The 24,612-nt window shown below is 37.8% G+C and overlaps 1 protein-coding gene across 2 annotated transcripts in view; it reads right to left on the reverse strand.

Annotated features, from left to right (window-relative positions):
• TPP2 (tripeptidyl peptidase 2) overlaps positions 1 to 24,612 on the reverse strand; it is a 49,478-nt gene that overhangs the window by 3,152 nt on the left and 21,714 nt on the right. The window contains exons 19-28 of one of the 2 annotated variants that reach the window (XM_021415776.1): positions 23,514 to 23,614; positions 21,916 to 22,012; positions 21,514 to 21,651; positions 19,204 to 19,448; positions 18,921 to 18,999; positions 16,560 to 16,598; positions 11,168 to 11,319; positions 10,951 to 11,047; positions 9,927 to 10,057; positions 8,454 to 8,661 (exon numbers count right to left, since the gene is read on the reverse strand). In XM_021415776.1, coding sequence (XP_021271451.1) covers positions 8,454 to 8,661; positions 9,927 to 10,057; positions 10,951 to 11,047; positions 11,168 to 11,319; positions 16,560 to 16,598; positions 18,921 to 18,999; positions 19,204 to 19,448; positions 21,514 to 21,651; positions 21,916 to 22,012; positions 23,514 to 23,614 — 1,287 coding nt within the window. The remainder of the gene's footprint in view (positions 1 to 8,453; positions 8,662 to 9,926; positions 10,058 to 10,950; positions 11,048 to 11,167; positions 11,320 to 16,559; positions 16,599 to 18,920; positions 19,000 to 19,203; positions 19,449 to 21,513; positions 21,652 to 21,915; positions 22,013 to 23,513; positions 23,615 to 24,612) is intronic. The other variant, XM_021415785.1, reaches the window with a different exon arrangement.

Here is a 24,612-nt window from a genome sequence, read left to right on the forward strand (position 1 = left end):
TTTCTTTATCCATTGCATTTCTAGGCTCTTTAGATTTTCATTTGCTAAAGGCAACTTTAAAAAGCAGCTGAAACAAAGTAAAATAATCAAGACCCAGGCAGATATATCTTTGATCCACAGAAACAAAGACCCCATTAAGAGTGCAGGTTCGCAGGAAACAAACTTACTGCAGAAACAAATATGAACATATATATTGAATGATATATGTATATATATATGTATACATACAGAGGTATGCACATTGTTATAAACAGGCAATGAAGACAGGTAAGCATGAAGACAAACCTCAGGTTTTGGTCAACCCCTCAACACTGGCACTGTACTAAGAACAGAATATCAGAAAAGTTCCTCTCTCTTGATAATACAAACTCCAAAGACAGAGTTCACAATACCTGACAACACTCTTACTAGCACATGTAAATGAATGCGTTTACTTCAGAGGTAATGTAAAATAAATCAGGTTCTGAACACTCTAACAGTGCTCAGAGAGCTGCAAGGTGGTTCATACCACTTCATCCATCGCTAACAATTAGTGATGAATCAAGACACTTTCATCTACTCCCTTTGGAATACTCATAGTAAGTAGTCTATTTTACTTTAATTTTTTTTTTTTTAATGAGTGAAAGCACCAAAGCTGGAGAACGTGGCATGACTTATTTTTAGCAAGGTTTTAATGAAATCTGGTATTAGAGTTTGCAATTCATTCTCCCCTCACTCAGTATAACGATTTTCCTGTACTCTGACTCCTCAAATGAAAGGCAGTTTTCCAACAATGTATACTTAAAATATACCTTTGAGAAGCCAACAAAAAAACACTTCAAGGATGTTCAGAAAGAAATATCTTGCATTTTATTTTCCAGCAATAAAACATGAAGGAATCTGATATCCCTTATCCTGCAAGGACTGAAGAACCTGCCTAATTTTAGCTAACTGAACACTTATTGAATATTAATTGACATGCCATTCTTTGCAGTATCTATACTTAAAATTCTAAGCTAGAAAAGGAAATAGCATGCTTAATTATCAGGGAAGTGGAGGTATAATTTCCAAGCTCCGAAGAGCCAAATACTTCATATGCCAAGCACTCAAGCGTTGCTCATTCTTCTTCTGTCTTCCAGTACTATTTTGTTACGTTGAAGTATTCACTTAAGCTGCAATAGCTTCTGAATACAATTTGTACTAGTTAAAGCACACACACATATGCAACAATGAGCATACAGCACCATTCACATACAAATTTTTCCAAATATCGCTATTGGAAAAGTACTTTGCATGCCGCATTCTCAATCCAAACGCTTCTGAACAACTGCTCGGTGGATCCATTAGCAGACTCAACTGATTAAACTAAACTTAAATAATATGAAAAAAAAAACAAAATCCTTTCTGAAAGTATGATAGAACCACAAAACAAAACAAAAGAACCAAACCAAAATCAAGTGAAAGATGCATTGGAGCTTTCAGCAAATATAACATATTAACGGCTAACCAGAAATAATGTCACTGCTCTATTAAGAAAGCTCTTACCTGACCCTGTAAGTTTTGAATGGTTATTGAACATCAGTGATAAAGGCAGGATGAAAGCCACTTGACAGCATTTCTTTCGTAACAGGGCTTCCTAGAGTTTATGTGGCAAGAAAACAAAGTATTTTACGAAACACCCTTACTCTGGCCAAATAAAAGTTTGGGTATTTCTAAATGAGACAAAAAAAAAAAATCTCTGAAGGACCAAAAGGTTGAAACAATGCTCCAACACCTCCTGAGAAAAGATCATTTCTGTCTAAGTGCTTGCAAGAAAAAAAAAACAACAAAAAACCCATAGTCAGCTGTAAACAGGTAGTAAAAGTTTGTTAGCACTTCAGAAGTTAAGAATAATACATGAAATGCTTTAAAAGCAGTACAGATTTACAAGCCAAAAAATTAAGAAATAATACTTTATAACTCGTGCATATATTGATCAAATTAAGCCTTATGATTACAATAGTGCAAGCTTTATAGTTATCACCCAACTGGAGGTCATTCCTCAATATGTGTAAACAATATAAGCTGGAATGCTGTTAAGACCTAACAGCTGCTATCAGAACGTATAACAACAGCAAATAAACAAATCTATAGTGTACAGAAACAGTTGCTAGATGTAAGAATAGGATTGCATTCTAAATGCTTGATATTATGTCATAATTTCAATAAATAGAAGGCCAGCTTTTATAGAACAAATGATATAGATGAGAAACTGGCCAAAGAACTGTATCAAGGGAAATAAAAAACAATATGCACTTTTAGGATGCTTTGGGGGTGGGAAATAAATGTTAGATCCTACATTCCCCAGGCTAATGGCCTGTAATAATAAGCGCACTGAAAGCCAGACCCACAGAAGTAGCTGGATACTGAACTCCTAATTACCTGCCTCACTTGCTGACAGCTACAAAAAGATGCATGTGCTTTGGAGGATAAAGTTCTGATAAAGTTCTGTCGTAATCTCTCACAACGTTTGCATTGCTACAGTATTTTCAAATCTCAAAACGCTCCTTAAAAACCCCCACACTTGAAATCCAGCAATACTAAACAAGAACCTCACGAAAACCTTTCTGGGAATCTTAATACCAACGTTTAGCAAAAAGAAGAGACTTGCATAATCAGTTACCTCATTATTTGAGCTGCTGATTAAAACATACCTACATTTACAAATAATTGCAATGCTAGTTTACACAGCATCTAAAGACAACACACCTCATTATAAGAATATTGAAGCTGTCATGCTTATAATTATCAGGGAGTGAGTTTCTTCAGGCTCAAATATATCCATGGGAATAAACTAAGGTTTCTTAGCTACTTATGTTGACTCTCTGCTCTATCAATTATTACAAATAAAAGCAATATTCACACAAAAATTGACTTATCTTGTTTTCAAGAGAGGGAAAGGAGTTCATGGAATCAAGTGCACAGCAACAAGCTTTTGGCAGTGACTGAGTATGATCCGCTGGAAGAGACAGCTGCATCTGACAGTAATATGAAAAACACTCCAGGCCAAAGATGCTTAAAAGGCAGGATGGAAAGGTCTGGGCGTTTTATCTGTTTACTTATTTTTAAACATGACTTTTTGCTTAACCTTTGGATTCACTGTTGGGGATAAGGGGAATTAAACTCTATAGATGTGTCAGTCTCAGTAAGAAATCGGTAAATCCTACTACTCTCCTGTAGCGGTTTTGTTTAAAATCGGTCCTTTTGGCCCTACAAAAGTTACAGCTATGTTCAGGTAAGTAAAAAAAAACATTCAGAATGTATACTTCAGTGCTTAAAAAAATGCTAAAGCACAATCGCAAATCTGCTTGCATAATCAAATACCAGCTGAACAGAGCTGCCTCAACCGTGGTATATCCAAAATGCTTTTCTGTATAGAATACGTATTTTCTCTCATGCGTCATTTCAAGTAAAACTTCAGAGACAAGTGATCTAACCAGAAAGAAAAGTGGGAACAATGTACTTACTAGCAACAGCAAGCACCAGTTTCCCTACGTACTTGCTATAACGTGATAACAAGCATGACGCTTCAATGGAAAACAGGCAATTAAGGGAACTTAACAACGCCCTGTGGTAACGCACATGCTTCAAGAGCAGAAGAGAGGTAGCACTCAAACAGTACTTAATTTACTAGAGAGCGGGCAAAAACACACATTAGTGATGATATTCTCAGTACACCTTTAGAAATAACATAGAAGAAAACATGCTCCCTCTTGGTTTTCAGAGATTCACTTAGCTTTTAATTGTTGTCATCTGGATGAACTTGGACTTCAGTGAAGCTCTGAGGTAAAAACCCTGTTTCTATCAATGCAATGTTTCTACCTAAAGCTGTAAACATACTTGAAGCACTAGAATACGGCACTGATGATTCACATCCATTTGTTCTCACTGTGTTGTTCCATCTTTTGAGCATCAATGACGCAAAGCCATGTTCACGTACACTAAGAGTTCTACAAACCTCACGTGTTAGAATAGCTTAGCTGCCTCTTGGGGATTACGAGGATGTTCAACACAAGGCCTGCTCCTGATCCTACATCACTATTCCAAACTTCACCTTTCCTCCGTCTGCATTTCTATTCCCCAAAAAAGAAATGAGTCATCCAAAGTGAGGTGATAAGCCAAGCCGTAACACTTCATTTTGTCAGTCCCATTTGAGTCTGTCCAGAATACAATCACAGAAATGCATTCCAGCCTTTTTTTTTTTTTTTTTTTACTAGCAATGTGAATTTTGTCAAGCCCAAGTCATTTATACTGTAGATCATCAGAAGAGACACTCTTGCCCTTTGTTACAATCATACTTGGCTGTTTCTTAGAATTTGTTTTGAAGCTTTAAATACTACTGTGTTCTCAATGCTATTCTCAAACTTCCCTCCTAAAAGAATGTGAGCTACATGAACACTAAGGTTCCTCTTAGATGCTCAAAACTTCAGATTTTCCTCTACCAGTCTTCAAAACAAAATTGTTTGCACTAAGCAAATTGTTTCTAAAATAGTAAAATACTGCAGCAGTAAAACAGTAAATCTGTATGCAACAATGAGCAGGAGATTTACAGGAACAATTATTCTACATGGATTAAGAGCTACAAAGGAAGAAAACCAAATGCTAATGGTGATATTTAGAACACTGCGTTGGTCAGAAGACACTTGTGTTTATTCAAGAAGAAGGTTGAGAAAGTTCTCTGCACAATCCCACCTATAAATCTTGTCATGATAAAAATAGATGAATATTGAACAGTCAGCTTGAACGCCAAATGCAGTTTGGTAGAAGTCAGTGGAAGGAAGGAGCTGCAAATTGTTAAATTCATTTTTTGTAGAAAAGCAACAGTATATATATAAACACACGTATTGCTATTCTCACAGTCTACAACAACAGATAATAGAATATAACTGTATGTTTTCCCTATCTATTTTCATGTCAGACCACATCATAATACAGATCTGTAGTCTTGGATATTAATAGAGCTAAATAAAGCATAATTGGATCCTCATTATATTCTTATGTTTTTGAAAGACCACACACAGTGGAATTGCCAGATCTCGGCCTCAACCAATGGTTGAGCACCAGGTGAGAAGGCTTGACTACCCCAGGGAGCTCAGCTGCAAGCAGTGCACCTGAGTGAGTGGAAGAGGTAGAGCCTGGGTCTGCCTCTCCTCATCCTCATTTAAGGGTTAGCAGCCGAGGAAGCAGCATCTCTCCAGACAGCGATCACGCTTCTCTCGAGCTGTCACTGGTTATTGGAAGGGATGAGCCGATTTTCCTTCTTTATTAGCTGCTATTGCACTGTAGTGCCTGTAATCCATTTGAAGGCACTGTCATTGCCTTCTTTTGCCAAACACCACACAAAGAACACTCTTCCACTGGCTGGAAAGCATAGTGCTAACAGCTCAAACAGCAGGTCTGAGCTGTCAAACTGCTTACTACAGTTAGTTCTCGTGGAAACTACCAGGTGAGCATGCCACCTGTTAGCAATGGAAATAGGAGAATACAAACCACAGCAAACATAAAACTTCTATAAAGCAATGAAAAGAAACAGTACTGTTTCCTCTTTTGAGAATAACTCCCCTGGGTCTGGCCTTAGTTCTCTTCTCCAAATCTGTTAGCAAGGAAAATCATGAGAGTGCACTATTGTCTCCTTTCAAAGCAAAGTTTTCAATCTCACCACGACCTGAAATCACACTATTTTCACTCCTCATTCCTTTCAGAGTCTCCAGAAAGAGAAAACAGAAGTAAAAAAAGTGAAAAACTAAGTCACAGTTCCAATAATCATACACACATGACATTGCTTGAAGTAGTCTTATTTCTTTCCCTTCAAATTTTATGTCCATAGGAATTAGAACTGCTGAACAGTATCACTGGAAAGATGAGAGGAGATATCCTCTTCTATAGCTTGGAGCAGAGAAGGCTCCGGGGAGACCTCATTGTGGCCTTCCAGTACTTGAAGGAAGTGTATAAACAGGAGGGGGTACGACTGTTTGCAGGGGTGGATAGTGACAGGACAAGGGGGAATGGTTTTAAACTGAGACAGCGGAGGTTTAGGTTAGATATTAGGAGGAAGTTTTTCACTCAGAGGGTGGTAATGCGCTGGAACAGATTGCCCAAGGAGGTTGTGGATGCCCCATCCCTGGAGGCATTCAAGGCCAGGCTGGATGTGGCTCTGGGCAGCCTGGTCTAGTGGTTGGCAGCCCTGCACACAGCAGGGGGGTTGAAATTAGATGATCATTATGGTCCTTTTCAATCCAGGCCATTCTGTGATTCTATGATCCATCACGTGGCCTTCTGAAAGATTAAACTGACAGCAAAGTTATCACTGCATAATTACTGACCAACCAACATGTCTGCAGAATGCAGGAAGCATGAAGAAAAGCACCACAGAAACTAGCAGGCTATCTAAGCTACTTGCCAAGCGGTGACAGAAACACCTCAAAGGACTGAGACTTCAACACCTATCTGGGTAAGTCATTCTAGCGTTGGATCACTCTTTGCTTAAGTAATAATTCCCATGGTTCAGTTTGTGCCCACTGCCTCCTGCCCTGCCACTGGGAGCCCTATGAAGAGCCTGGCTGTATCTTCTTTCCACCCCCTGCCTTCATCACCTATTTGCACTGAGAGTATCTACCTGAGCCTTCTCTCTACAGGCTAAACAGTCTCAGCCTCTCCTCATACAACAGATACGACAATCATTTTGTGGCCCTTGTAATATTATTCACGTTAGTCATCACTACTATACTGACAAAGAGCAATTTGTTCAGCAGCAAGAGACCAGAGACAACAAACTGCAAATGGGGCAGGTGGGGCTGAGTAAGTGAGGCCAGATATGGGTACAGGACAGAAAAGCATAGGACAACAACATAGAATCACAGAATGGCCTGGGTTGAAAAGGACCTCAAAGATCATTGAGTTTCAACCTCCCCTGCTGAGTGCAGGGTTGCCAACCACTAGACCAGGCTGCCCAGAGCCACGTCCAGTCTGGGACATATCTCAGGGATGACTCATTTTCAGAGTTTTCAGAAGCCATGGGTGTAAAATACCCAGAGTATTCCACAACAGTTCTGAACTAAATGCAGTATCCCTAATCAATTAAGATTTGCTTGACTAGTAACACCAAGAAGGAAAGCAAACAAACACATTGCATAACCACAATGGAACTCACTTCCACATGAAATGCTACAACGCTGGCCTCCATTTCCAGAGTAAAACCTTAACTTGCACATAGACAGGTCCCAAGCTTGGATCCAAGAGAGGTTTAAATCCCTAGTCTGTCCAAATCAAACTAGAGCTGCTCACTTCAGAATAAGAGCACTTTTCTTGATACGTTTCCGGCAGGACAGCTATGCTGGCAGTTTTTCCATTGAAAACATTCACATCATGTTTAGAATCAAAAGATTGAAGTAGAACAGGGTTCATTATTCCTAGTATTGTATTTACAGATAAGCAGCCAGAAAAACTGCATCCTGCACAGTATGATTATAGCACAAGATCTGCTACCATGGGATACTATAATCAGATAAAGATCAGAAGGAAAATGCTTAAAAGATGTATGTGTACAAGACCACATGCACTAAAAGAAGAGAGAGCAGCCACCATCAACCTTCTTGTTCAAGCCTCCAGCTAAAGCACAAATTCTTACAAGGAAGACTATTTACTATCAAGAAAATTAATTTTAAGATTTTCTTTTGTAACTATCTTGAAGTGCTTTGGCAGCTTAACTGAAATAGCAATAAATGCATTAGCCATTTCATCTTCCAAAGCCATACGTAGAGTTACACACAGCAACTAATTAAATAATATATAGTAACTCAATCATTAAAAAGCCAAACTTAGTGAATTAGAAGCTACACAAGTATAATGCCTCAAATATTTTTTTCTTCTGCAATAGCTGTTTCAATTTGAAACAGACAAACTTAGGCTCAGCATTAGTAATCTTAAAATAACAGGAAATTTTTTGCTAATAAATTTTTCAGTGTGATCATTTCTAAGGATTTCTTCTTTTATGTTTATAGACATTTCTGACAGCAAAACACAAAACTTCTGCTGTCCATTTTGTAGAAGAGGCAACAGAAAGGAGAACTAAACAGAGTAGCAGATTGTACTTCTGTGTAGAGCTATAGCAGCTCACAGGTTAACCAAAAATGTTGCCTGAAAGGTACAGAAAGAGGCAATTCAATAAAGAAAGCAGCTTTTCCAGGGAAGTCTGCTACTCTATACCCCTCTTTTTAACCCTACATTAACGTACAGAGAGATGGGCTTACCACAGATTTGATAGGCTTCACAAAATCTCTGTGGAAAAAAGTCATTAAGGAAGCACAACTTATGGGGACAGCATGGAAATGCAGAAGGGAGGAATGTATGTGTGCACACAAAGGTGGTGCATAATTCCAGGAAAGAGCATAGAAAAAAATACAATATGCAAAATAAAGTCTACTCTGCACTCTTACCTTGCTGTCAAAAAGATCGGTCCATTTTGTTGTTTCCCAGAACGTCTCTGTCAAGGCTTCTGAGCAACTCTCATGATCCTCATCTTTGCCTTCAGCATCACTGGAAGCAGCCCCATCTTGGGTCTGCAGATGAAGAAGCTGGTCAGCCAGGGCACTTCCTTTTCGACAAAGCGCATCCACTAAAGTCGTCTTCTGTTTTTCCATTTCACTAGAAAACAAAGCAGCATGAAAAGTATTAAGGACTTTTCATAGATACATCATTAAGAACAGAATCAGTACTGACTGTTAGCAGCAGTTAGCACACACAGACTGAAAATAAGCACAAACATCATCTTAAAAACAAGGCTATTTACTATAAACAAAACTAATTGAGAAAAAATCATCTAGGACATACTATACATTACAAAAACCTCAATTGTTCTCCTCAGTTTGAAGGCATCTTTGGTGCCTTACGGCAAGGGCAGCTCAGGATTTTAAAACTGAGAAAGCCAGCATCTAGAAATAAAGCTTTGCTGTTCTTGGCATTATAAACAGAGTCAAATCCAGCACTAGCATGAGCAGATACAATTCTGCTGACTTCAAAGGAATTGCACCCATTTAAAGCACCACTACATCTGGTGTTCAGTTTCAGATGTTAGATTCAACCACATGATCTAACGGTTCACCTTACCAAGAAATGTTTAGAATGAAATTTATTATAGCATAACTTTGTTTTTATGTCAGCAACTCTAGAATTACACGCACACACACATTGGGGAAAGCTAGAACAGACTAGTTTTAGAACTGAAAACTGGTATATTATCTAACATAAGTAAATGTTCAGCCTCCCCTTCTAAGGCCCAAATCTTCAAATCTGTAGCTCCTGTATTTGTGACTAAAAGAGCACCACAATAACTGTCCAGACTAGGATATCAATTCGAACACACTGTCTTCTTAAGGATGAATACTGGTTATTCAGAGGAACATTTCTAACACTAATGAGGAAAAAAAATTCTCAAAAATACTCAGAAGCACAAGTATGGTCACCATATGTTCCACAAATGAGATCTTTGGCAAGCAGTTACTTCTAAGACTGCTATCAATTTTAGTTTCTAACCCAGTTCCAAAAGGTTGCAAAGTATTATAAAAAGGATGTTAGCATTCCAAACACAAGCCTCTACATCAAGGTTCTAACAATCCCTCTGATTTGACATTAAGCTTGATACAAACTTAGTATCCCATTTTTCAGACTCATTTACATCCTGAAAGCACCCTTATTTATTATTTCTAGGCAACAAATTGCACACCTCAGTGTTCCTGTACTCCTGAAATATAATAAAGAACAAAATCCTGCAAACAAGCTTGAAACTGTCTGTGCTTAAAATAATAACACAAGTCATTCATAACAATTACAGTCATTACGATTCTTACAGGCAGAGAAAGTACAGAGATCACAAAAATAGGATGCAAGAAAATTATTTACTGGTTAGGTACTTTTTTATAGTAGTTGCATCAGGTCTGGGATCAGTCTTCATAGCAAAATAAACTGCTAATGCTGTTTGATCAATGTGAGAGATTACAGTATTTGCGGCTTCAACAATTTCATCAAGTCTTTTCATACGTTCCTAAAAGAAGAGTAAGAAATGTATTTAGTGATATGAAATCATGCTACTTGATTGTGGGTTTTATTACCGCTCGGATAATGGCAAAGGCATGCAGAAATAAGATTAAGTGATTCAATATGCCCTTTTCTACACCTTCTCCACATTTTCCACAAGGGAAAACCTGATGAGAAGCCTGCATTATCAAGATATCCCATGTACGTAGTACATTTCACTCAAAACAGACTGTAAAACACAAAGTGAACGCGCACACGCAGGTTTTACAGGAAGAAAAACACACCTTCCAGAACAAATTGATAATCTCTCAAGAAATAATGGTAGCAGTTATTCACTTCAGACTGAAATGCAAAATCCGAATCAAACAGAAAAGTAGTTAAAACTACTGACATACACATGAAGCTGTTGATCAAGATGAACAAAAAACCCCATGCACATAGACACTTTGTTTAATAGTCTGCGGTTCTCACTTTTGAGGATAATGACAGATGGTGAATTTAGCTGTGTTACTTCAAAGGGTTACTGCCTTGACTTGTCTGAGCAATTCTGCTATATTACCAGTTCATAAGAGGAGCAAAATGGGAAACGTGCTCTGCTCAGATACCAGAGTAACACTTCGTTGCCTAAAGCAATAATTAAGCTCACAATACGTTTAACTGAATAAGGAACAGATGACAAGCCAACAACTATATGAATCCACAACTTCTTTCATTCTATTGTGGGATCAAGTAATCCATGTTCAGTTAGCTTATATCACTATCAATCTAATCAGGAATTTCTGCTTTACTGCACTGAGTACAGCTACAGCAACCAATTCAAGGCTAAATATGTGTGAAACAAGATTCAGTTGATTAGGCTGAATAGATGCATTGAGACAAAGTTTTAAAATGTTATATAACCTTTTCAGAATCCAGTTGATGAAGTCTTGCAACATACAGTGGAAGATGATTAGGAAAGGCTTCTTTCAACTCGTTGTACACATCAGGGGTATCCAGCCTAGAAGAGAGGAGGACAGAGCATGAAAGTACAGATTCTGACGCTGGAAGCACACAATGTTTTGCAGAGTTTATTTTGTATAGCTGCTTCAAGGTTGTGTAGTAACAACAGCAGACATACTTGGTCATCCACTGTATTTTTAGATCTCGTAGAGCTTCAGCAAATTCTTCTTTTACATCTTTTTCTTTTTCCTGTTCTCTTTCTTTTTCTTTGCTGCCATTTTTACTCTTGGATGGAGATGGTATCAGATGATAGTGAACAGTGAGGACATCCTGAAGGTGGGAGAAGAGGCACATACTGAGGGGGATACAAAAGCTAAATAAATCACAGCAAGCAACTACTCAGAGCTACACATACACTGAATAGGAATTCCAAGAGCAAAGGTATTATTAGTCTCTAAGAGCTATTTTTTTTTTAAAGCAATATAAAGATGCAAATAACAAAATAGCACACTTGGTACAAGACAAAGCTTAAAATCGAACAAGTTGACTTTCGTATTTACAGATAATTTTATATCATATTAGTTAGGAAAACAGGAGGTTTATTTATTTATTTATTTTAAGGAGAGCAAACAGCTTGGCTAAAAGGTAAAGAAGTCAGAGATCCTATCCCACAAATCTGGCAATAAACAAGCACATGAAAACGACTGAACTCTAGAAATACTACAATAATATACACATGAATTACATCATATGATAATCCAGTTTATTCCTCCTGAAAGAGCGTTTCTTCCCCTGAATTAGCTACTGCATCCACAGACAACTGTGTCCTAGTTTGCTGCTACAGATGTTCAAGTTTCACCTGTATTCATGTTCAAAATAGGTGGAAGATAACACAACTTATTTACTACTTTGAAGACTCTACACGCTAGCGTTGAAATAGAACTACAGCTTGAGCTCACGCTAGTCAACAATTACCAATTGCAGGTTGAACCACTGAAGTGACATCTGCAGATAGATTTCTTAAAGGTTGTTTAGAGCACTAGTATACATTATAGTTTTCATAGGAACTACCGTACACCAGTAGGAAGGGCACGACCTGCACACACACACCTAAACAAGACTTCATCAATACCTAGACCAAAGCATGACAAAACAGTTCACGAAGGCAAACTTGTGCAGTGGAGAATACAGAAGTCAGGAACTTAGTGCTGGGGCTGGCTACTATAATTAGAAAGGTAGAAACCAATAACGTGGTTCATTAAAGCACACCAAACATTTTAAGATGCCTAAGAAGTTAGTCTAGTAAGAAAATCTGAATCAGTAGTTCGCAGTGTTTATGAGACACACTCTACTAACACTTTCCTGAGAAAGAAATCTGCCTTCCTAGAAGTACTCTAATATTTCAGGATTTCCTTACTTAAGGTCCCTTTCTATCTTGCTTGGCAATGAAAGTTTGAGGTTATGTATCTAAATGGCCTGGGCATACTCAGGACGTGCCATAGATCCTTGCCTATATCAGAAGACTTTGTTAGTCTGGTTCAAGGTTTCAAACCAGGCATAATTACATTAGCAAAATCCCAGTTATGAGGATGAACATTTTCATTTAAGAGACTAATTGTACGTAGCTCGCTCCAAAAGTAATGCCTCCTATTTATTTCCACTGAAACTACAACAGATACAAAGAACACAACAACACTACTGGATAGAACAAATTCTCAACTACAAAACATTATTTTTCAATGTATTCATCAGCATTAGAGCTGCATTTTTGCCAGCAATGAATAAGAGCCATAACAATCTGCACCAGCAGAGGTGACCCACTGTTGCCACTGCTGAAATGCACCAGCCACTGCCTCACTGTGCTTGCATCCACTGTTTGGTCTCCATAAACATTCAGCAAGCACTGATGAATGTCAGCAGGCACAATTTTTCCGGCCTGGAGGAATGCAACGATACCCCTTTTCTTCACATGCATTTCCATGTCAGATATCACACTTTCAGAATGCCCTTCTGCTACTATCTGCTGCACTGCAACAAAATGGAATGGAATACTGGTGTAAGGTTCAGCCTCTACTACCACATCACCAATCATTTGCCTCTGACTTCATGGGCTAACATAATAAAACAGGAGGCACTGCTTTCAGAACTATAACTTCTACATATACAACATGTACAATGCCCTCACAAGTCCTATATTAATAGTTAAGAATTTAAGTATTTTACTTTATATTTATGTCTGATGTTTCACCATCTGGAACTTTATCTGGAAATTCCATTAAAAATATTATTTTCACTTCAAGGCATTCCACAGCATAACTAACTAAAAACCTCCTTGAAGAAAAACATCTCTGGTCTTATTTTCCATTTAATAAATGCCTTGCACATGCACGTCTGCATACAGACAGTTGAATACATCCAAGGAATTCATATCTACTTTAAGATGCAGACAATTTGTGTAACATTGTTTTATGGCAACCATCTTGTTTAACTGAAGTACCTAAAGTCACAAGCCAGATCTACACAAAATTAAATTGGGCATGCACACTTTACTGTAATATTGAAAGCCTCCTGGATAGACAAAGATAATGTCTAAAGCTGAAAGGAAGTAATCTGACACATTTCTTCTCATGATTCATTTCACAATCATATTAGTTTTCTGCTATTATTTACTAATACCTGCATAGGAAATAATGGCAAACTGGGGAGAAAGATGCACAAGTTCTCTATCTCTCAGCCAGGCAGGAGGAGGGAGATGATTCTTCCACTCTACTCTGCCCTTGTGAAGCCCCATCGGGAGTACTGCATCCGGGCCTGGGGATCCCCAGCATAAGAAGGATGCACAGCTGTTTTTGAGCGGGTCCAAAAGAGGGCCACAAAGGTGATGAGAGGGCTGGAACGCCTCTCCTATGAAGAAAGGATGAGGGAGCTGGGCTTGTCCAGCCTGGAGAGAAGAAAGCTCCAGGGAGACCTCACTGAGGCCTACAAAAAGGATCGGGGAAGACTTTTTATCTGGGACTGTAATGACAGGACAAGGCATCCAGTTTTATAGTTTAAAAATAAATAAATAAATAAAAGGAGATTTAGATGAGATATAAGGGGAAAAAATTCTTTACTCAGAGAGTGGAGATGAACTGGAACAAGTTGCCCCGAGAAGCTGCAGATGCCCCTTCCATGGAAGTGTTTGAGGTCAGTTTGGATGAGGTTCTAGGCAGCCTGATCTAGTGGGAGGTGTCCCTGGCAGGTCAGTTAGAACTAGATGATATTAAGGTCCCCTCCAACCCAAATCACTCTGTAATTTTATGATACTGCTGTTCCAAAGCTGCATTGTGTAAAATAACAAAATTATTTCTCACAAACCAGAAGAAGTCAGTGCTGTTTCTATTCTATATTGAAAACAAAAGCTGGAGAGAAGGTAAAAGTCAGATTGTAACCATATAACAAAAAGTAGTTTGTGAAAGAAGAAGTGTACATAGAACCAAATTTTTAATTTTTATTTTTTAAACACGGCTGTTTAGCATGTGCTTACACACTAGATACCAAGGGTAAGTCAGCTTTCCACGCCAATACAAAATGGTTCTCTCTACTTCAATGGGATTCAAGAGTTCCAAGAAAAACATCACTGAATTCTGAACTTAATGAGTATGAAGTGTTCAGCAGTCAGAGAGAAAGGATTTTTTTCTTTTTTTTTTTTTTTAAAGGTCTAGACGTTCTGAAGGCAGGAAGACACTTCATAAAACTCCATGCCGAAGGGTTTTCATTTTTGTCTTCAGATAAAATTAAGTCCCTCAGCACTGCTTTTGAACCAGAAAATTAGGGATTAGGTGATCACTTCTGAGGTACATGTCCAGTAGGACAAAGACTCTTGGTTATACTGTGGAAAGAACCTACTGACTTTTTGTCCAGTTACAAAAGAATTAATTATCTTCTTTGGAAAATCAGGCTGCTATTTCCTGGCATAACCTCAAGCTGCTTTCTTGCAAAACAGAAGCACTTTCAACCTGCAAGAAACAGCCATCCTGGATTTCTGGTAGTGTCAGGCATACAAGGGCAAGCTAACATTGCCCTTTTTTCCATTCCTCCTTCCTCTCTCTATCCCACCACCCCCCCTCCCAAAATAAAGAACAAAAGACAAGCCACAAAACAAACAAAGAAATTCTGCAGACTAGTTGCCGGTATTGGAACAAAATTACCCATAATAAACACTGCTAATCCTTTAAATTGGTCCTGGACTTACCCGCAAAAAAAAAAAAATTAAAATCTACATATGCCCTTTTGACTGACCAGGCTACAAAACAAATACAGAAACACTAGAGATTAACTCCCTTATTACAGATCTACTTAATGAGGACTTCATATCCTATCCATTGGAAACCATGCATTCACATGGGTTTTTAAAACACCTTTCCAAAAAGTGATCTGCATAGTTTTCAGTCAAATTATGAAAATAAAATTACAAAGTAATTAAATTAAAATCCTTCTGGAGTCTAATTGCATTCCCACACAGTTATTACACCAATACTAAATTAAGTGAGCAGGCTTAGTTACCAGCTCACTTAAAGAAACCAAACAAACAGAAAAATGAAACCAAACAGATTACTGCCATTAGCTGTGGTATTCACAACTCTCATGCCCTATTTCTAACAAGAATCCCATCTAATTTGCATGCCATTCCAGAAAACAGTACCTTGAAAACAAGGGAATAAAGATAGCCTTACAACTTCAGAAGAACAAAACAAGAAATAAAGATAACCACAAACCTCTACACGCAAACAGCAGCCCTATAGAGGTAGCCTGTTGATAACGGACCTTACTTAAAAAAAAAAAAAAGAGGAAGAAAAAAAGACGAGTTTCAGTCTTTGTCTGCTGGGAGAACATTATATAATCGAGAGTAAAAGTATGAGAAACTGAAGACTGAACATGGCTGTTAGTCACTCACTTTGTCCTACTCCCCAAAACGCACCTTATACATGCCACACATTCTTTTCCCCTGTAAATTCTACTATCTCCTACATCACTGTATGAACTCTAACCCACACCAAGTTATATTTGAATAAATCTCAATCTTGAATTGAGACATTTCTCAATCAAGTTCATCCTCACTAACAAAAGCTGCTTTTTAGGATAATTTTTCTACAACTGTAACAAAGCCCTCGCAAGCCGACAACTGTTTTGATATGCAGTTCAGTATTCAATACTATGTAAAGTGTTAGGTTTGTATTCAATTCCTAATCTGCAGACAGAACACAATGGGTAGAAATACTTGCCACAGAAAATCTTCACTATAAATACTGAAGATGCCTGAGCATCTCACAGAAAGAAAAGTTACAGACCACTAATCACATGCATTTTTACAGCACTTATTGCAGAAATATTCAGGTGCTCACGTGCCTCTCTGTTACAGTGAGACGCACTGATGGCGCTGAAGCAAATGACCCAGGACTAAGAAGGTAGATGAGGGAGACAAATCAAAAAATCAATAGTGGCAGACAAATTCTTTAAGTCATATGCAAAAAGACTTATGTATATATATATACATATATATATCTTTGTCAAAAACTAACATTCAGTACCTTTTTAAATTTTCCTTGTCGCTTTGCTGCAGACTGCCCCTGGGAGTTAGAATAACATACTGTAAGAAAACATGCACACACCACAAAGGATGGAGACACCTTCTCTGTACAATTACGGTTATATTTTCAACCTACATATTTTTAAACTGTTAGAGAGTCACATCTATGACCAAACATGCTCTTAAAGCATGCTCTTTCATTTTAAAATTAGTAAAACAGTACATCGTTGTGTGTAGTTCTTTATTCCTGGAAGACAAGCAAGTGTTGTTAACCACTTAGCTTACATTAATGAAATTACAGAAATTCATTTTCAGAAGTGTTGACTTTAGATTTTCATTGTTTAGCAGCATCGTTCCATTTCCTAAGAAATGTACAGAAATAAGACATTTCCCTGAAATTGCACCCCACTTGTTGAACTAGAGATAACTTCCCTGACTACTCATTCTCTTTTGTTTGCTATTACATACTGAGATTCACTGAAGGCAATGGAAAGAAGCTGATATTATTTGATATCATTTTTTCAGAGAAATATGAACTTAACAATTCAGCCTTAGAATATGATACGTGACAGGGCTCAGCTAGAATTTCTCCGAATGTAAGCGCTCATGTATTCTTCACCATCAAGAAATGAAATTCAGCAGGCAATACCTATTACCTCCTACTTCCCATCACACAAATCCCTCTATATAATCGCTTGAGTTTTAAAATAAGAATTACAACCAATAGTTCAAGAAAGTTAGGTCAAGTAGACTACATTGCTGTAATGGATTTAACATGGATTTCAAAGAAGTATGCTTGCAACTTTGCAGGAATCACAAAGATACCTAAACCTTTACATTATAAAGTGCTGAGCTACTTTTTTTTCCACCCCTCATTCGTTCATAAATTCTCTTGACAGCCATTATCTAACTTGCAGTTACACCTCAGATTAATATGTGCAATTTTATTCAGAAGTTCTACCAGCGACACATCAGACTGAATGAACTAAACCTGTCTGTTCAACAAGATCTAAAGGCACGTGTCCACTTCCTCACAGAGACTTACTTTCTGTAAAAAAAAAAAACCAAAAAACTGTAGTTCTAAGTTGATCAGTCACATCAGTCTGGAGCACAGGCCTCATGAGGAGCGGCTGAGGGAACTGGGATTGTTCAGTCTGGAGAAGAGGAGGCTCAGGGCAGACCTCATCGTTCTGTGTAACTACCTGAAGGGAGGTTGTAGTGAGCTGGGGGTCGGCCTCTTCTCTCTTGGAACTAGTGACAGGACAAGGGGGAATGGCCTCAAGTTGCGCCAGGGGAGATTTAGGCTGGACATTAGGAAATACTACTTTTCTGGAAGAGTGGTCAGGCGCTGGAATGGGCTGCCCAAGGAGGTGGTGGAGTCACCGTCCCTGGAGGTGTTCAAGAAACGTTTAGATATAGCGTTGAGAGACGTGGTTTAGTGGGGTTATTGGTGGTAGGTGGATGGTTGGACTAGGTGATCTTGTAGGTCTTTTCCAACCTAGCTGATTCTATGATTCTATCATTTAGTGATATATGGACATGGATTACTTCTAAATACTAACCATCAATCACCAGCAACGTTCAAAATTTATTCTTCGCTTTGCCAACTATTTAAAAATACTTGAATAGCTAAGGGAATCACAAAATACACACGCGTGACCTTGTCACTTGTAAGCACTGTTGCACTCCAGACTCATTCAAGTTAGCAAGTAGATTTTATAGGATACTACATTATGACCAAAAATACCATATAGCTCTTTTCCACCACAACATAGAGATCTTATGTCATTCTGTTGGAGCATACAGTCATATTAGTGGTTGACAACATCAGTCTGCAGCAGGTAAGAATATCTGCTTAAGCATTTGAGTCAACAAAACGCCTCCTCTGTAAAAATAACACGTAAGTGTTAAGGACTTATATTTTTTCTGAAAACTGTATGCATGCAAGGAAGAGTACAGTTGTTTACTAGAGAACCAACATGCACAAAACACACATGTACAGATTTTTCATTTAAAAAAATGACACCAAATAAGGCATTTTAACAAAGTCACTTTTAAAGGCTGCCACACCAAAATAAAAAAAAACAGCAGCTGCTTCTAGAAATATAAGCATTCAGAGACAAGGAGTTAGAATTCAAAATTTAGAAGACGCGATTACATTTGAAATTGTAAGATGAAAATAAAATTAAGAAGTTACTCTGACTTTATAATGAAACAACTGCTTCAAAAACGTGTTATGTCACTAGAAGTGGTGCTCTTCACAGTACTAAAACCATAACATATAGAGCACTTCCTTGGCATGCCATTTACCATCTTCAGAAATTTCCAAAAAAAGAAGCTGTCATCCTTTTAAAATACTCACAGCTTTCTTTCCAAGTTCTGTTTTAGACAGTGTAAGAGCTCCTGCAAGATAACATCCTGGTCCTGCTCCTTTTGGTATTCTATTCAAAGAAAGAAGACTCAGCGTTAGAACTAGCTTCAGTGACATTCTATTTCGACTAAATAAAGAATTTAACAGTCTGAGAAAAATACAAGAAGCATACCAAGCGTAGACAGGTAGACAGCATCAGACAAAGCATGATTTTACATAGGTGTAGAAGTAGTTGGTTAGATGTAGATGAGAAAACAGGACTTCAGTAACTTACTTGTCATCAGGCAGAGATGTAACAAAGAATGGCTGACTGTGTTTTGGCGGTAATGTCAAACTGTTGGATTTCTTCTTTCCTAAGAGAGCAAGACTATGGTTTTCATAAATATCTAAGCTCAGGGTACTGGACAGCCTGTGTGAAACAATAAATGGAAGGTCTTTGATGCGATCCAGCTCACTGTTCTGCTCATGACGAATTTGTAACCGAATAGTGTAATCTCCTTTTTCCAGTTTCACAGAATACTGAAAGAAAGAAGTACTCGTGAATGTCAAAATTAAATACTTCACCAAGAACACAAACTCTGAAGTAAGACCGTCCTATTTTTCCTGATTCATACAGATCTGGTCAGTTAAATTATTCTGGATAGCTTAGTTTTCAAATCTCCTGAAAACAGCTAAAATGCATTCTTGATCAACTGAAAATAATTAGTAGTTCTCAGACCACGAAATAGAATGGGAATGAATTATGTCAGCCTAACAGCATATTAACTGCTCAAACAGAAATCAGACTTCTTGCTAAACTTTCAATTCAAAACCACTAGCAGGTTTGCCTTAATACACTTTTTGTTTATAATGCAAATTTGAGTGTTCAGTGGTTTAGATCACAGTATACCTTCTGTTGTACTATCAGTTTCACAGGGCAAGATTTAAAGTTGCACTTCAAAGAACTGGCAGACTCTTTGACCTGATTCTACAAAGCTTTTTATACCTGCCATTAGGAATAGGCAGATGATATATTTATTTACAAAGCAAAGAAAAAAATACATGGGTTTTTAGTTATGAAAATGTTCTTTCATTTCCAGCAGTGTGCCCAGGTGGCCAAGAAGGCATCCTGGCTTGTATCAGAAATAGTGTTGCCAGCAGGAGTAGGGAAGTCATTGTTCCTCTGTACTCAGCACTGGTGAGGCCACACCTCGAGTACTGTGTCCAGTTTTGGGCCCCTCACTGCAAGAAAGACACTGAGGCCCTGGAGCGTGTTCAGAGGAGGGCAACAAAGCTGGTGAGGGGTCTGGAGCACAGGCCTTATGAGGAGCGGCTGAGGGAGCTGGGATTGTTCAGTCTGGAGAAGAGGAGGCTCAGGGGAGACCTTATTGCTCTCTATAACTACCTGAAGGGAGGTTGTAGTGAGGTGGGAGTCGGCCTCTTCCCTCTTGTAGCTAATTACAGGATGAAGGGGAATGGCCTCAAGTTGTGCCAGAGGAGATTTAGGCTGGACGTTAGGAAATACTATGTTTCTGAAAGAGTGGTCAGGCGCTGGAATGGGCTGCCCAGGGAGGTGGTGGAGTCACCAACCTTGGAGGTGTTCAAGGAACGTTTAGACATTGTGTTGAGAGACATGGTTTAGTGGGGTTACTGGTGGTAGGTGGATGGTTGGACTGGATGATCTTGTAGGTCTTTTCCAACCTTGCTAATTCTATGATACTATGATTCTACCAACTTAAAAAGGCACCCTAAGGATATTTTGAATAGTAGTGTGCTAAGATCCCTTTAGGATGTTTCTGGTGCTGTTGCTATAATACAAAAGGCAGTCCTGACAGGGACTAATTAAGGACTACCTTTCTCCCAGAATCTCCTTCTTCTGGATTAGAATCATGCTTCCTGCTGATATGACTTCCAGGATTAGAAAATTATGAATTGCTCTGGAATTGCTCTATAATGCAGAACACCAGAAATGCAGTGTGGTGGTCCACCAGGTGCAAGTAACAGACTACTTCGGTACTTTTCAAGGCACGTTTTAAACTTATCTTTCATATGCTTCCAGAATGATTAGTCTTTCCTTTGAAACTCACTTTGAAAGGCAGCAACGGGAAGTAACTGAGCTTTAGCATTTAGAAGGCTGCTTAAAGACAAACAGCACAGATGGCAGTCTTCACAAATGAAGAAGCATCTGAGCTGTCAGACTACAAAAATAAACTATGTATCCTTTTCACATTAAACAGAAAAGTTTATGGTATCATCTTTGTAAAACAAACAGGAAGTCACTAAAGGCAACAGAACTTGAGTTCATTTCTTGAGAAGGCCCATCAAAAATCCAAGAGATCAGGAGTTAACTGCTTTTTGTAGAAATAAAACACACCAGAGCTCTTACTCATTTCTTGGAAAACTCAGAGAGTTTATTTCATGGAAACAAACCTGTAAATTTTTTTTTTCATACAAATATATCGCTACTGAAATGTATGATTGTACTTTTTCTTATCTCTTCACAAGATGATATTATGCCTATGCATCAGGACCTAATGGAAGGGGAAAAATGCAAGTTCCACAACGTGCAGAAAACAGAAGATATAATAAATACTGTACTCTGTACCTGGTGTGGATAGGCATCTCCTGACCCCATTTGTCTTTTGTTCTGGTCAAAAATAATCCACAGTTGGCTATCAAATTCAGATTCGTACAACAATTCACAAAGAAGCGGACAGCTTGGTGTTACTTCTCCACTCTTAGGCTATTAAAAGAAAGTTCAAGACATTTCACCCACTACTGAATAAAACAAGGATAATTCTTACACATATTTAAGAAAAAAATTGACCTGAAGCCATTTTAAGTCACAGTAGCTCCTAAGAGAAGCAAATAAGAATTTTGAAAATAGAGAGTCTAGAACTTAAATCTAAGACGTTGCTTCTCACAGAAAGGTCAAGTTAAAACCTGCTTTTAGGAAACAGGCTACATTTATCAGTGACTTACAAAAAACAATAAGCATAAACTCTACCTGATGGAAGTTGTAGGTCAAAATCATCTCATACAGTTGACGATTATTTGGTAAAATATCTCTGGAACCCAAAGGTTTTATTTTCGCACTCACTGGTCTGTAGTTGACATGAAAACAAACAAACAAACAGACTTTATGATTAGGAAAAAGATTAAGTCGCCTTATTTCTTATCTGTGCTTCAGTCAGCACTTTTATTCACATATTGGAAGGTTAATGGCATAGTAGAGGACAGACTAAACAGTTGTTAATTGTTTGCTATAGAAATTTATGTTAGAAGAGAATTTGTAAGAGAAATTGGAGTAATACCACAAAGGAAGAATTTTAATGCATATTGCCTATGTAAAATTCAGAAACAGGTGGGACAAGCTATTGTTCTGAAAAGCACAAATCCTTTAGATCTTAGTTAAAGAACATAGGCTAAAATCAACAAGATAAAAAACAAAATCACATCTTCGGAAATACCAGAACTGAAGACATAAGGTAGTCTATATATCAGATAAGACTGCCATTTATCAGAATTATACAGCTGGTCTTTAACTATGCGATCAAAATTTTTTCTGTAGGATCCTGCCAGCTCTTTCAGTGCAACTTTGTCTCCAAGCATTTCATGAGAAGCCATTCAGTACTTTTCCCCCCTGTGTTATGATTCATTACTTCATTCAAGAGACTACCAAACCTTAACTGAAATATATAAATACTTCTCATTAGGATTTGTAACTGGAGTTAATTTACTACCAAAGGAATGTCTTAAAATTTACAGGAAAACAAGAACAACTCTATTTTACAAGCCAAGAATGAGGCAAATATATATTAAGGGATTGTTTGATTTCCTCACTTAAGGCATATAAAATCAGATATTTCTGAATCTAGTATGAGGCAGCATGTACAGTCACCCTAATTGTCTTGCCAAAACCTTAAAAGTACTGCTTAAACTGTAAAGCATTTCTTTCTCCCCTGGAAACTACCAATTTTAGTGATTGCTGCATTGATTAGTAATTTTTCTTTTAAAAGAAAAAAAAAAAAGCTTTTCCTCCATGTCAGCACGTGTCAAGCTGACAAAACTGACACAGAAGAAGAAATACAACTTCCCACACAAAACACCGGACCAGATTCTACAAAAAAAACCCAACCATTTCCAATCAAGCAAAAGAGAGAAGATAATGTTTCCAGGTGAAAATTAGGCAGGATCTGAAGTAGCTGCTTCAAAAAAAAAAAAAAAACCAAAAAAAAACCCAAAAGGGTGGCACCAAATAACTCAGCAGAATTTGTTTCTTTAGATATTAAAATGCCTTTCTACCTGTCTCCTTTAGAAGCGCTGAAAAGTTTTTGTATCTGTTTTTCCTTTTACATTTAGATCAAGAAAAATAATTTATATGGAAGAAGTCACAATACCTGTCCAATTTTGTCAAAGCTAAATGGAACTAAAAAAGAACATGCTGAGAAATTTCATAAGATTTTTAAACTCATTCTTCCAAACCCACTTAAAATTTCACAAGAATACTCTTTTCACCCTAGATTTCACTGTTAATTTGTGACTGTTTCAGCCACATACTAACAGTTCTCCCACTTCCTCCATACAGCTCCTCAGAAACAGTACCTGAGAGTTTGAATCCAGCTTTTCAGATTTATGCATGGAGCAATATCTTCATACTTCAACATGGACTGAACATCAAACCGTACGATCCCTTCTGAAGCATGCTAAAGAGAGAATATATAACAATTACGTTTCTATGCATTTGTACCATCACACATGCACCATCTGATATATCCCTCATAAATACGGCAGCTATATCTATCTATACTAGAAGTAATACTGTGAGTTTCGAAGTGTCACAAGCTTATCTCTGCTTTAAGACTACACTACATTGGGACTAAAAACAACAACAACAAAAACACAACAAAAGCAAGAAAAGTTATTGAAATGGCCAGAAGTCTCACTTGTATTTATTTTTCCAAGACCTTCTGCTATTAATAGTAGTTTAAGGACTTTTTACAGTTCTTTATAAGTCACAGGTAGGGCATATGTTATGGTTTCCTCTGAATACGCAATTCAATAAATGCAAGCATTTTTCATCTAGAATCTTAAGTATTTTATAGTGTTTCTGCGTGGGATTATTATAGAATACTTTATCTTAACAGAAAAGAAACAACACTACATACACAGTTTAGCAATGGATAAAGTTCTTTTGAAAGTTTATTTTAGCTAGCATGGAATACTTTAGTATTCCAAACTAAAACGTTTTCTCTCATTTTAACTCCTCACTTCACAGTTCATCTCATACTGCTGGTGTGGGTTGAACCCACTTTAGTAGAGGCTGCCATACACAATACCAACACTGCTTTACTGATTCAAGACCTGGCTCCTCAGCACAAAGCACCCTCTCCTTTTTCCCCCAGGTTACTCAGCTCTTAGAGTCTGAATGCATTCAGCCTCACCTGTGGCACAGCTACAATTTGTAAAATAATGACATTTTATTCTGAAAAATGCTACTTGGAGTATTGTGTTTATTGTGTTTTAGCAATTGCGGTCCAGCAAAGTTTCCCCACACAAAAACGTGTAATAGTTACAATTTGAACCTTTTAGAATGCCCTTTCTACTGGTGTTGTGGGTATTTTCTTTTCTGCTCATTTTTTCCCCACTGATTCATAAGGAAAGGAATAGAAAACTCATAACTAATGGTATTTGTGTGAAACTA

This window comes from Numida meleagris, chromosome 1, assembly GCF_002078875.1.
Source record: "Numida meleagris isolate 19003 breed g44 Domestic line chromosome 1, NumMel1.0, whole genome shotgun sequence".
In the NCBI taxonomy this organism is placed as follows: domain Eukaryota; kingdom Metazoa; phylum Chordata; class Aves; order Galliformes; family Numididae; genus Numida; species Numida meleagris.